General features: G+C 40.9%; 1 protein-coding gene and 1 long non-coding RNA gene across 2 annotated transcripts in view; one reads left to right on the top strand and one right to left on the bottom strand.

Moving 5' to 3' along the window:
- The window catches only part of dnah9 (dynein, axonemal, heavy chain 9), a 143,900-nt gene extending 131,366 nt beyond the window's left edge, over window positions 1–12,534 (bottom strand). Inside the window, exons 1-10 of the mRNA XM_044178887.1 lie at window positions 11,936–12,534; window positions 10,421–10,617; window positions 10,173–10,331; window positions 7,361–7,491; window positions 6,966–7,177; window positions 4,175–4,408; window positions 2,319–2,486; window positions 1,716–1,832; window positions 1,413–1,563; window positions 8–122 (exon numbers count right to left, since the gene is read on the bottom strand). Of these exons, the coding sequence (XP_044034822.1) occupies window positions 8–122; window positions 1,413–1,563; window positions 1,716–1,832; window positions 2,319–2,486; window positions 4,175–4,408; window positions 6,966–7,177; window positions 7,361–7,491; window positions 10,173–10,331; window positions 10,421–10,617; window positions 11,936–12,286 (1,835 nt within the window). The 5' untranslated portion in view covers window positions 12,287–12,534. The remainder of the gene's footprint in view (window positions 1–7; window positions 123–1,412; window positions 1,564–1,715; window positions 1,833–2,318; window positions 2,487–4,174; window positions 4,409–6,965; window positions 7,178–7,360; window positions 7,492–10,172; window positions 10,332–10,420; window positions 10,618–11,935) is intronic.
- LOC122867725 lies at window positions 5,026–10,572 on the top strand. Its single transcript, XR_006375978.1, has 3 exons — window positions 5,026–5,206; window positions 8,026–8,083; window positions 10,438–10,572. It is a non-coding gene; the product is annotated as an uncharacterized LOC122867725 (long non-coding RNA).
- Window positions 12,535–13,964: the final 1,430 nt, after the last annotated feature.

Genomic DNA, 13,964 nt, shown 5'->3' with positions numbered 1-13,964 from the left:
GACTCACGGGTAGGAGAGGTGTCTGAATTTGCAGAAGGGGGTCTGGATGCGCTGCTGCAGCTCCTGGGCCCATCTCAACCCGCCAGCTACTGCTGGCATATTCTTATTCACTGGAGTCCAACCTGAGGAGGTCAAGAGTCATTACTTACCGTTACACAGGTAATTACCACAATGGCAGCGAAAGATTGAGCTAAGAACTGCACATTTTATTTTACACATAATTCACAAAGTGGAGCTGCACCACAGTAGAGTGTACCAACTCATTTCACAGAGATGCCATAAATATGACATGCAGCATTGCCCAAAGCACATTCTGATGTGGTATGGTGATGTTATGGCCCGTGGCAGGAAATCTTCTGAGTACAGGAAGTGACAAACCAAAATTTAAAACAGTCCAAAAACTCCATCTAGAGATTGCTGGACTTATATAGCATAGTATCCTTTCCAGCATCACATTGTGCTGGATTAGTCAACATTCTATGTGAAGGTTATCTATATTGTCTTACTAAATGCCCTGCACAATGCCCTACACGTGTTTTCAGCACCTCCAGCTGATTAGACCTCTAGTCAAGTTGAAGTGGGGTGGAGCTATGTTGGGAATTATGCGTGTCAGAAAAGTCAATGTACCAATAAGAATAATAACAGGGTAAGTTGTCCCGCCCTCACAGATGCAACAAAACTAAAAGGACAGCGAGGGAGCTGTCTATCAAGTCTGATTACCCACCCACACAATCCTGACAACAGGTCTAATTAGACAACATGAGTGAAAACACACTGTGTGGGTAGACTATGGATGTGTAGGGGCTTTAAGGGTTTTAAATGACTTAAAGTCTGCAACATTTCAAGGATCTCTCTTGATCTCCCTCTTTTTAATTAAGAAGTTTTCAAATCAAGACCACCCCAAGTTTAATCTCGACAACAACCAATGTGCTCCTTCAAAGTGTCCTTGAGGTGTTCTTATGGCTCTCACTGTTGGGTATAGATTAAAGTCACATTCTCACTAAAACTTTTTTTTCAAGTATTTTTTGGGAAAGTCTATGTCTATATTATAGAGCTCAACGTAAGGGATGTGACAGGAAATGAGGGGAGAGAGAGATGGGGAACGACATTCAACAACGGACATTGTGGTTCATGTTTGGGGCCTTAAACCCCTGGACCGCCCCTCTCACTCAAACTTAAAGGGTTGGTTCACCTAAATTATAAAAAAACTCTAATGCTATCTAGTCACAAAGATGTTTTTTTTTATTTCCCCAGGTTTTGAGATATTTTCTTTTTTTCATCCTCATACCTAACCTTAACAACCTAATGAGATCCATAAATTTGCACCCTGCAGAAATTCATACGTCTTTCTGTGACGTGACTAAATTGAACGAGTATATTGTGTGAAATGCAGACATTGTTATGACTCTCACCCAGCTCCTCTGCAGTTTGGATGTGTTTGTTGTAAAGGAGTTTACAGCAGTCCAGCTCTTTGTCAAACATGGAGACAAGGAGAGGGTATCTGTCCAGAGCATCTGTGGCCACCAAGGGGCGTTCCAGCAAGCTGCCAAACATATCCAGAACCTGCAGACATCAGATAAGTAAAAGGGCTTTCAATAAATATGTGTGAATGTGTGTGTGTGTGTGTGTGTGTGTGTGTGTGTGTGTGTGTGTGTGTGTGAGAGAGAGAGAGAGAGAGAGAGAGAGAGAAACCGAAAGAGATTAAGTTCTCAGACCTTGAAGGCGTGCTCCAGCCCAGAGGCGTCCTCAAAGGCCTGACAGAAGATGGCTCCCAGTCGTCGGTCTGTGTCGTCCACCTTAAGTTTGAACTCCCTCATATCTTCTTCATACTCCTGCAGGGCAGATAGCTCAACTAGACCAACAGCCAAAACACCACACAGCAGTGCGAGCCAAACGCAGAGCCAGCACAGCATATTCCTTTTCACATCTCACTGACTCAAAGCCATCCAGCACGGCGCGCTGACTGGGTCTTACAAGCAAAGTAAATTGCTTTTCTTGCTATAACTCAGGAACATCTTGGTTAAGCAACTAGATGGCACTGAAAAAAAAGTTTATTTGGGCAGGAAAACAATTTGCTCCACAAACGCTGGAGTGACCAGGCTGTGGTGGTGTTTGCCAGCCAGAGAAAAAAAAAAAAAAGAGCATGTACTGAGAAGTATTCAGTGGTAAAAAATGACAGAGCTTGTAGCCCGTATTTCATAAAACCCTTTGTGAAAATGAACTGACCTTCAAAGCCGCTCTACAAAATTACAGGCCATTTTTCCCAGCAGGCAAGTGAACAAAACCTTCCTGCCCCCTGTGATCCTGATACTCCGTACCCTGTTGTTGAGGTCCAAGCAGTCATAGGGCTTCTCTGTGAAGAATTTGTACGTGTCCACAAACTCTTGGTGGAGCAACTGGACCTGCTGGCTCAGGGCTCTGCCTCTGACGCCTCCAATTTCCAATTTCTCAAGCTTCAGCAGGTCCACAGCTGTCAACAGGATGTTCTATAGGGCGAAAGAAATGAAAAATGGAAGGCAATCAAGCTAAACTGCAGTATCACTGCAAAGAAAGGTCTTTTTTTTTTACATAAGGCAAGTGTTTGGGTTGTTTTTTTTGTAATTCAAGTTTTCCAATAGATAAACATAATGCATAAAAAACATATTACAGTAAATCAATGAAGAACAGGTAACAAAACGAAACACATCTGGGCAAGACACAGCAATTAAATGGGGGGGGGGGTGTTAAAGATTTAAAAGAGGCTATGTCTGTCATTAATTTTAGCATTCATCAAAACAGGCTTTGTCTGACTCTTCCAATGGTGGAGACAAATCCTTCAAGTGCCAATTAAGTCTGCCAAAGCAAGTCCACATTTTGTTTGGATACCTGGTGGTATGAGAGACCTGCCTAAAAGGCACAACTGGGGAGATTCTGGCAATGGTTTATGCAACCACTCTCCAATACGTTTGACTACTGGTTTCCAGAAAAGAGAAACAAAAGAACAATCCCACAATAAATGAAGAAAAGTACCTGCTACCTGACACCTCTAACAGTATTTGTCATCCATGAGTCCCATTCTTCGAAGTTTAACTGGTGTATAATAATACTGTGTGTAAATTTGCCCACAGCATCTCTGACTGACCACCCAGCATCAGTCAGTATGTTTTTCCGTATATATCCAAACTCTTTATGCAGCTCCTAATTTGTAGATATCACCAAAATTCCCTCTTGTCCGTTAAGCTCTTATCTAACCATGATTACTACAGGATAGTTTTCTTCCCTATTCGAATTGATGGACTGTTCCAAATTGAAGAATATCCCTGCTTTATATTGAGAGACATGTAACAGCTTATGAGCTTCTATCCATGTGTCTTTGGAATGCTCCAGAATCTGATTGGTATTCGTGCTTGGTACACTTTTATGTGACAGTGCCTCTATTGGCCCAAAGGGGGGGAGCAAGCTCATTTTCTATCTGTGTCCATGCAAGTTGATTATCATTTCCATTATTCCAATGTTAAGCCAACTTTGTTATTTTAAATGATATTCCATATAATTCTACATTTGGTAATGCCAACCCTCCTAAATTCCGAGTAGTGTATAGTTTGTTTACTCGGGGCTTCTTCCCATTCCACAGAAAATCTCTAATTAACTGATTAAACTGTTTTAAAATCCCTGGAGTTGTTGACTGGCACCTTCATTGAAATATAATTAAACTGAGGTGTAACTACTATTTTAATAATCCTTATCTTTCCCCATAAACTCAAATATATTAGTTTCCATCTTTCTAAATTTGTTGGAATCTTTTGTAGTAATGGTTACATATTCATTTGGATTATGCTGGTGAGATCTGCGCAAAGTTTTACCCCAAGATATAACATTCCTGTATCTATCCATCTAAATTGTAGCGAACTAATTACTTCCTTGATGCTGGCATTACCTCAGACTTGCGCCAATTAATTTTGTAACCTGATGTCTTTGAATATGTTTCAAATAAATCTAATAATATAAGGGCTGAAGAGGCAGGGGCTGTGGATAACCCCAAAATGTCATCCTCATAAAGGAGCAACTTGTGTTCTCTTCCTGCCGCTCTATTAAGGAAAGTTTAAGTTTGGCATCTCAATCCACATACCAAAAATGCAGACATTTCTCAATGATTTGGCACCTTGTGGGTAACGAATGAGGTTTCCATACTCACCTTAATGGTCCTGACTCTGTTAATAAAGTGGTCGAGTCCAGAGAAGACCAGCAGTGGGGAAAAGTCCCAAGGCCTCACCAAGCTCCCGTTCCTCTGGTACTGGCTCAGATTGGCCCTACGGTCCTCGTAAGTGCTCCTGAAGAGCTGAAGGATCTCCAGGCTCGTCTGCACCTTCAGGAGACTCTCTGAAACCTCTCCTGTCAGAACCTCTTCTGGAACTAGATACACCCGGGCCTGGTGTTGGAGAGCAGTAGCAGGTTAGTTCGGCTTGTGCTATAGTGACAGCTAAAAAATCTCCAGTTCATGAAAGCGCAAAATGGATGGTCACCAGCTGAAAGCCCAGAGTTTCAAAAATTCTTATTGCTACTATTAAGACATTCAGATGAGCATCTCTTTTTCTCATGTGTTTCTTCAAAGATGTTTTGGGATAGTTTCTGTATTTGGGCTTATCAAAATAACTTGGGTGTCCGATCTTTCGATTACAATGATGTTAAATTTGGCGTTGTAGTGGAGGACAAATCAAAAGATTTAACAATTGATAGTATGATTGTTATGTCAATTTTTTTCATTCACAAATGTAAATTTGGCAACACTAAACCTTTATTTAATGTTTTTATTCATGATATGACATCTTTAAAAGAGTCAGAATTTTTGTAAATCTAAGAATGCACTTTGGCTATGTAATAATTTGGATGCTCTTTCTTTGAACCCTGTAACTCTGTAATTATGGCTTTCTTTGTTCTTGGACTGTACATACAACAAGATGGACGCCGTTACATTGAAGCCAAAACCCTGCCATGGATGGGACATGGTCCAAAGTAAAAAATCTAAGTATACGTGCTATAGATTTTTCCCAAAGATGGTTTCTGTCATTTTAGGTACGGGAACTGTACGTAGATCAGGAACGTCGAGAGGAGATTTAACTTTAACTTTACATATAACCACGATTGTCTGTTTCAAACCAACAAAATGAAACGATTATTCTGCAGTAAACTGTACTAACCGACCTGAGGGATCTTTGCAGTTTTTTCGGTAAGTTAAATTTGTGTTTTGTAAGCTAATCAGTAAGTTAATGTTATTAACTAGCTAGCTAAGACCACAAGCAGTCTAACGTTAGCTATGTGGAAAAAAGCATGTGACTGGTAGCTAGCAGTTACTAAGAAATTTACATTTTTTATAAAATAAAGAGGTAAAACTTACTCAGTCCCAAAAAATAATTTTAATAAAAAAGAACCGTAGTATTAGCATTAGTTTCACATCACTGACTGTACTTGGCAGAAGGATTTTAAGACGTGCAGCAATTAAGATGTGAGGTGAGGTATTGAAACTGTTTTGATGAGAAACATTTAAAGAAAAGTCTTCTGGCCTGTCCAATCAGTAATGTTAAAGTTACTGTAGTCTGATTGCTGGGCTCCACACCCCGATCACTACTGTGCAGACTCTGGCTCCAAATGGTGTCACCAGCGCAAGATGGCAGCTCCCCCTCCCACAAGTGGAGTCGCGTCGTCCATCTTTATATGCAGTCTGTGGTTATCACTGTAAACTGCATATGCATTCACGGATGGAAAGCTTGACAGGTGTAGCAACAGTAACTAACTGGGCTTAGCAAACGATCAATTCAGGGAACACAGATAACCATAAAATGAACTCAATTAAGCTGCAGCAGCAAAAACGTTTAACGATCATCAACTTTAGACCACAGCGGCAAATATGTGTGTAAATTCACGAGAGCAGTAGCCATCCTCCCTCTCCTCGCCCCTTCTGTCGTGTTTACATTGGAAACCATAGAGGCAATAGAGGGAACAGTTCACTGTCTGAAAATGCCTTCAGTGGCTTCAAAAGCTCCATATTAACTGTCCGCATTTGGCAGTGATTAACCGCAAATTTGTTTGGGAATATGAACCACAAAAGCAAAATAAAAGTTGAAATGAAACGATAAGGGCCTTAAAAGAAATAGGTCAACATTTAGGGAAATACACTTATTCGCTTTCTTGCCGAGAGTTAGACGAGAAGATGAATACCACTCACTCGAGTTTAGAGACGATAAGCTTAGCAAAGCATAAAAACTGGAAGCAAATTTCAAAAATCCACCTACCAGTACCTTTTAAAGCTCATAAAATGACATGTTATATTTAGTTGTTTTTTTTTTATTCGTACACAAACAGAAATGTAAAAATCATTAGTTGTGGCAGTGAACTACGGTTACGCTGGAACTATTTCTTGGCTGGGCACAGTGATTTCCTGGATTGTCCGCACCAGTCAAGAATAGCTGCAGCTCTTAACTCCCCATAAAACCACAACTTTCAGTCATTATTCTAAGACAATTATCTCCTGGCTCTAACTATATACTTACTGGACAGACATGAGTGTGGTAACGATCCTCTTATCTAACTCTTGGCAAGAAAGCGACCTTTATACTGCATTTTTACCTAATCTTGAGACCCTGTATTTTTATTATTTCAGTTGATATTGGTACACTATACATTTTTGGCAGCAAAAACAGAGGTTTGTTTTCCAAACAACTGAACACAAAAGAGAATTTGATAGCATGAACAGTGAAAGCCTTCATGGCCGAGAAGAATAAAGAAAAGATTTCCACCCACAGAGAGTAAAACTTCATCATCATCATCAACAGAAAAAAGACGAAAAAAATCACAGTACTACCCACCCACTCTGTACTGACAGGTGATATCTGACAAGTGCAATTCAGAAACACCACAGTAACTACTTAGCAACAAAGATTGCTACCACACACAAAAAAAAGAAACACAGAAAAGAGACTGCAGCTGACCTGCTGTATGAGGAGGTTGCAGGTCTCCTGCAGCAGAACGATGATGCGTGCTGGGGTGTTGTAGTATTTGGAGTTGGCCCACACCAGGCACACTGTGTGCAACAAAGGGCCGATCTGACCCCTGACATCAGGAAACTCGGCACTCTCCATGTCCTCAAACAGGCGCTGCAAGGGCCTCAAGTAGATGCAGATGTCCTTTGCCTCCTCCAAGGCTGGCAAGAGAAGATGTGATCAGAGTCAGTTCAACCACAAAATACTGCATGTGAAAACACAGATGATATGATGGAAGCATCATAAATCACGCCTTAGCCCTTCAATCAAGCATGTGCTACACCTCAAAAAGCAGGCCTCATTTCACTTCTCTGTATTGTCAGGTATATGGATTTTGTCATTACCTGCAAGGACATCCTGTTGCATGTTAGTAAAAGCAGGGGAATAGCTGCTCTCAACAGCCTCCAACAGCATCGCCATCTTATTCACCTTAGAGGATTTTAACTGGGAGTGGATGCACTCCAGATCTGCATATCTTCAAGGAGAAAAGAAAATGGAGAACAAAGGTTTCTGTCACATTTGTAGAAGACCGCTGGACTGGGTTGCACCAGCTACTCATAAGTCCATTACTAAGTTTGTGTGTAAACTCCTTCCTAAGTTCTTAACTACTACTGCACCAATATCGCTCCATAAACATTACAGAGAGCACAAAACAAACAGTTTGCGTGGCTTTAGGCGACTGAGGCGCACACACACACACACACCGACCTCTCCATTATCACAAAACACCTTTAAGACAGAGTCTGTAACAGGTTACGTAATGAGTCGGACCAATAATGTATCCTCGCGCCACTGAATGTAATCCGGGTTTTGCCAAAACGTTAATGGGCCCACTGAAGTTTTGTTTGTTGCTAACAGCTGTTTGTAGGATTCTTTCCTCTGAGTTTATTAAATACAGAAGCAGGATCCATACGTCTCCAAAGTGAGAGTCGCTGTGCGCATTTATGCACGTGGCACAACAGCAGTAACTTCATTAATTATTCCTAATTATTAATTATCCCCATCACAGAGACAGGATTGGTCAGGACCTCCAAATGACATCCTGCATTTTTCTACACTTCAGACAGGTAAGCTGTCACACACAGATTCCATGTCGATAGGCTAACATCAAAAGATTTGTTACATAGCGGCCATCCTCAGGTTGAGTCCTGAGCTCCATCAGAGCTGTCGGGACATTTTTATTTTACTGTAATTAAAAGTCAGATCCGTTTACTCTGTAAAGTTAAAAATATTTTCCTGTGATGTCAAGTTTACTATTATGGGTATTTTTTCGTTTTGCTGCTTAAATTTAAAGTCTTTCCAGTAGTGGCATTATTGTGCGCATGGATGCGTTCCCATATACAGGAAGCGGCCTATCTAATCATTAAAGTAAATAGCAAAATATAACAGGATGTAACAATGAAAACACTTTTTATTGTACCACAATATAATGTAGTTAGATAAACCATCATTGTGTATGGACATGATTTCATAAATCCAACCAATAAAAAGATTAATAGCAACACAGACAGCTTATCTGTGCTGATGTATAATTATAATAATAATTATTTGGGGTATTATTGTGTTGTGGGACTTCATGCTTCACAGAGATTAACTTTTTCCCCGTCAAGTGCGCCGCTGCCTCTTTCTTCTAGTTCTCTATTTAAAGGGTCAGTTCACCCAAATTACCAGATAGGTTTTTTTTTTTTTTTTTTGTCTAGGTTTTGTAGGTTTGTAGATGAATGGAATTTCATCTTTGATGCTCACAGCATTTAAAAAAGCATTTAAAATTCAACATCTCCGTTCAGAGTCAGTGCCGAATACAATGGAGCTGAACAGATAATCTGCAGAATTGAGTGTCTAAAATTTTCATAGGAATATTTTCTACAGAAGGAACAGTCCATACGAAACTGTCCACAGAGTTATGCAGAAAGTTGCTCCATTGTACTGGGAGAAATCTCTGAGATCCTACCCCCCACCCACCATCACCACCACAAAAAAGAAACAACCCCCCCAACAGAATCTCACTCCAGCTGGTAGTTGAAAGTTGGCAACCCTGTTATTTTCAAACTAGTGATTTACTAAATCTGATTGCACCATTAAAACTTAATGAATGTCTTAGCTAGTAAAGCCTCAGTATTGTGTCAGTCAGTTGCTAGCAAACATCTGTGGTAAACAGAAAGTCACTGTAGCATCACAGACTGTAACATAACAGCTTTAGGGGCCAAGCGATATATTAAACTACCAATGCTATATACTTGTAGGTATGACTTTACTTATGTGTGTGTGGATGGCAAACTATGTGTTTCAGAGTTAGCAGTATTAATGTAGTTTACAGTGAGAGGAAAATATCCAATTATGCTAACTATTATGCTATTTAGTCATTTAGTCTAACATAAACAATATAGTATAACATTTTGTAATTTGAGGTATATTGTGTTGTTCTTGTGACATGTAATTTAAAATCTTCCCAGTTTACATTGTTATCAAACAGCATGTTGATCAAGTGTCTGGTCAGATATGTCGACGATATTCCGTATTAGCTACCTCTTTACTCTTCAAACTAACATACAGTATACTGGCTGCATGTTAGCTTGCTGTAAGCTAACATTGGTTTTGTCTGTTAGCTCAGTTAGCTACGCAACAGTTCCACCTGGCACTTACTGGGTGTAAATATTTAGTTACGACCAGTCTCTATGTATGAACTAGTATGTGTGGTGCAACCAGTTTTAATTTAGTTTAATCACTAAATGTAAGTAAATCTTCACTTATTAAACAATTACATTATAGCAGGGCTAGCTAAGTTTGAACTTATCAAGAGCTTGTGCAACCGGAGTGGATGCATTCCATATCTGCATGTTCAAATAGAAAACAGATGGAGAACAAATAAGTTTTTCTCACATTTGTGCGGAGGAAAAAACAAATGATAAAAGTAGTGGATATTGGCCTCATAAGATTTCATTCTGCTGCGTAAGTACAACAAAGAAATAAAAAGGAGCGCTCTGGGCTGCAAATTACATTATTCACTTGATAGCACAGGTGTTTTGAAACGCCAATAATTAGTGGCACCAGCAAAAACTTCTAAAACAATTCAACTCTGAGGTCCTGTAGGGACGTGTTATTTTCACACAGCCACGCCAGTGGATATTCAGTGTCTGTAATAATAGAGGTGCTGACCTGTTCTTCCAGAAGAGCAGTTCTGTGTGTGGTGTGGGGTTTTTGCCTTCCAGCAGAGCCTCAGAGGAGTCTTTCTTCAGGACAGCGCTGATCTGATGGCTCCACTCAATCACTGCCGACTCCAAGGAGTGGATGATGCTCTTATCCACTATTACCCCCCTGTGAAGTTTCACGAGTAAACCGTTAGATGTGGGACAAATGATGTATTGATGCGCACCTTTAGGCCTGGGTCTCATGTGTTTGTTTACCTTTTGTCTGTCTCCAGGGCAGCTTGCTCCACTCTCTCGGAGCCTGCGGGGAGAGGCAGCAGAGTCTTGCCTTGAACTTGGCCCGACACCACAAACACATTGGTCTTGAGGGAGTGGACGTGGCGTCTGATGTCCAGAGACACTACCTGCGGCCATTCAGTGTGGTTCCTACTGTTAGACAGCAATGGGGCCACAACCTGGAGGAGTAAAAGGAAATAGGAGTTTTCTGAACATGGATGTTTGCTTTGGAGTAAACTTTTGATGCATACAGTGGTGGAAGAAGTATTCAGATCTTTTGCTAAAGTGAAAGTAGCCCAAGTAAACGTTTTGCATTAAAAATTGAACTTAAGCAATCCCTTAAATATCACAAGTAAAAGTACCCATCATGCAGCAGAGTGGCCCTTATTTAAAATCTAGTCTTAAAGCCTTTATTCATTTAGTATATATTGTGCTTATGTAACCTTAGTTACTGTACACATTACATCTTGGTTTACTTTACTTACTCAAGTTCATCTTACTCGTGTTTAACTGGCCTGTACAATACACTATGGTAAATAATATATTTTTAGTAGTAGTTCACTATATTATTTTGGACTGTTGTAGAATTAAGTTTTTTTATTAGATGTATTATTCATTTTTCATTTATGGCACTTTTATAGCACTATATTACCATTATATTACTGTATGTAACAGTTTAATGCATTTACATATAAGGAGTATTTAAACAGTGTTGCCAGATTGGAGGTTTTCCGCCCAGTTGGGTGGTTTTGGGTTGCACTGTGTGCGGTAAAATGGGCTTGGGCGGGTGGACAGGATTTGGGCTGGTTTTTAGACACATTAAAAATGTCAGTATATTAAAAAATATATTCATAAATCATATTCCTCAGTTATGTGCCCTGTAAGATGTAGCCTCCTATCTGCGTTCTAGCGCACTTGTGAACACTTGAATTGTTGTTTTATTATTATGTCATATAGAAAAATTGTGATGAACCACAATACTGTTGCTACTGTTTTATGAATGAATTTGGGTTGTTTATTATAGATCATATTTGGGCGGAGTTTGAGCAATTATTGGGGCTGGAAACATCAAACCAATCTGGCAACACTGTATGTAAATGCAGTAACTGCAGCCGTCACATTCATGCAGTGGAGTAGGCCTAGGCTAGGAAGTAGGCTGCTTTATTGCTTTCCACCACAACCACAAACGTTTTGCAAGTTAGAAACTAATGCACACAATGCACTGGGAGTGAGAAAACGGGTGGGGGTGGGTGGGGTGCGCACAGGGGCACAGTTCATGGGGGCTACAGGTTGAATTTTTGAAATGTAGTGGACTGCAAGTAGAAGTCCCTACTTAAGTAGGCTGCTCAGTAAATGTACTGTGTCACACTGGACCACCGCATGCTTAACAATGGGGCACAGGGAGAGCCATTCATCTCCTGCTACAGCGCTGCAGTCTCACTGTGGAGGAGAGCCGTGCGCCTGACAATAATTAACATGTTCCGCTCTGCTGCTTACCTCCTCAACTAGAGCAGAAAACTGATCCAGTGGAGCGTAAGACAAGTCCCCGTAGACCAAGTTCTTCCTCATGGAGTCTGGACTCAGCGCCGCTTTGCCTTGTTTCACGAAGTACACCGCCTTGTTTTTGGAGGCGGCCGTGAAGGCGGCGGCGGGCTGCAGCAGCCCGGCCGCGCTCAGAGACACCAGCAGCGTCCTCCGCTCGGCTTTGTCCAGGAACTCCTGCAGCACCTGCCGGCTGTCCTCGCTGGACACGCACTTCTGCCATTTGTCCTGTTTCAGTTTCAGGGTCCGCAGCACGTAGTCCCCTATAAAGTCCAGTCTTTTGTCCTGAGCGGGTGACTCCTCCATGTCCGCAGGGCGCTCTGCTGTCCCGGGTCAGTCCCCGTGAGTGTATGAACTGATTGTGTCTCGGCCTCCATAGCAACGCAGTGTTTGCATTAATCAGGCCGTTGCTTAGGGGACACGAGCGACCTGGATCCGACCCAGAACCAGGACATCCCTCTGACCTCCTGACTGACACCTTCAGCCTTGAGTTTGAGTTTCAGGGGAAGTTGTTGTCAAAGTGAGGCGATACAGTGGAGCTGAAATAGGAGCATGACTGTATGTCAAAACTACAGGGACACATGAGATTTTCCATTTGAAATGGGGTTTTGCTTCTTTATTTAACCTTCACCTTGCAACATTATGAAGGGGTGAGTTCGAGTAAGAGTGGGACACTTAAACATACGGAGAGTTTACTGTGTAAGTGTTGATGCCAGTCCCAACGGTTATTGTGTCAACTGGACAATGAAGACAGGTCTTGACTGGTGTGATGTCACAGCTGTGTGCCTCACCCAGGAAACCTCGTGGTAAACAAGCAAGAAATGATTTAAAACAATCTTCATACTGTTTATGTCTTAAAATATACCAAAAAGGTTGTGGGACAAACCTTTAAGCACAAAACAACTTATATAGCAGTGATGAAATTAATCAAAATACCAAATGATTTGTCAATTTGTTGTTGATAATAAGTTGATTCAATATGTACGTATGGAATTGCAGTGATGGCTCATATTTTATATGAACTGGCCCACGGGACATAACAAGCACACTGCTAGGGAGAGAGGAGGAGAGAGGAGGGAAATAAAAATAAAATATTAAGTAAAGCAGAGTAGAGGCAAAGGGGGAAAAAATCATATATCCAAGGAGGAAAGTCAAATGGAGAAAAGGCCAAATGTACAAATGCAACGTCCAAAAATATGCTCTTAAGGCTGGAGCAAACAAGGCTGAGCTAATGTTTTGTTTTTAATCAAACAATATTCAAGCTTCTTAATTCCATTCATTTCGGTCACTTTTTATAGTTTAATATCTATGTCCTTCGACCATGTTGACTACCGATTCACTGCATTCAGAAGTCGATGTAGCTGACTACTGAATAGTGTGCATCAGCTAAAGCAATGCAAATTGGATTAAACAGAAATATCTGAATAAACACCGACAAAAGCGTCCCACTCAAGCAGAAAGTTACACTGCAGCAAAAACGAGTGCCAGTAACTTGTTTTTTAAATAAATTCTACAGTTGAATTGCACGCTGATGAGGCCCTCTGTCGGTGACTTTAGTTAGCCTGGATCAACTGTTATTATCTAAAGAGCGATTTCCCAACAACTGGTCCGCTTCACCTGGAATCAGCACGAGTTTGCAAAAGGTGTTTTCACGTTCACCTGCTGGAGATGAAAAACATCATCATTACCTTCATCATCACCACAATGGGCGTGATTTGATTAGACAAAACATTTCATTAAGCAAACAGTAGCCTGTATTGTTGATACTATTTATTAATTAACCTTTTCTCCTGGTGGTTTTATGAGGACTATTATTGTGATCTATTTTATCCATGCAGTTTTGGTTGATTCAGAAACATGTGTTTGCCATAGTTGGCCACAAGCTGGCACTACTGTACTTATAACGTGTCAGGGGGCTGTTCCATGAAGCCCTTACCCAGGGTGCTTTGTAGAACAGATCTTTTAACATCAGCGCATGTTTCAG

Source organism: Siniperca chuatsi, linkage group LG20 (genome assembly GCF_020085105.1).
Source record: "Siniperca chuatsi isolate FFG_IHB_CAS linkage group LG20, ASM2008510v1, whole genome shotgun sequence".
Lineage (NCBI taxonomy): Eukaryota > Metazoa > Chordata > Actinopteri > Centrarchiformes > Sinipercidae > Siniperca > Siniperca chuatsi.
This window is presented reverse-complemented; position numbering and strand designations above follow the sequence as displayed.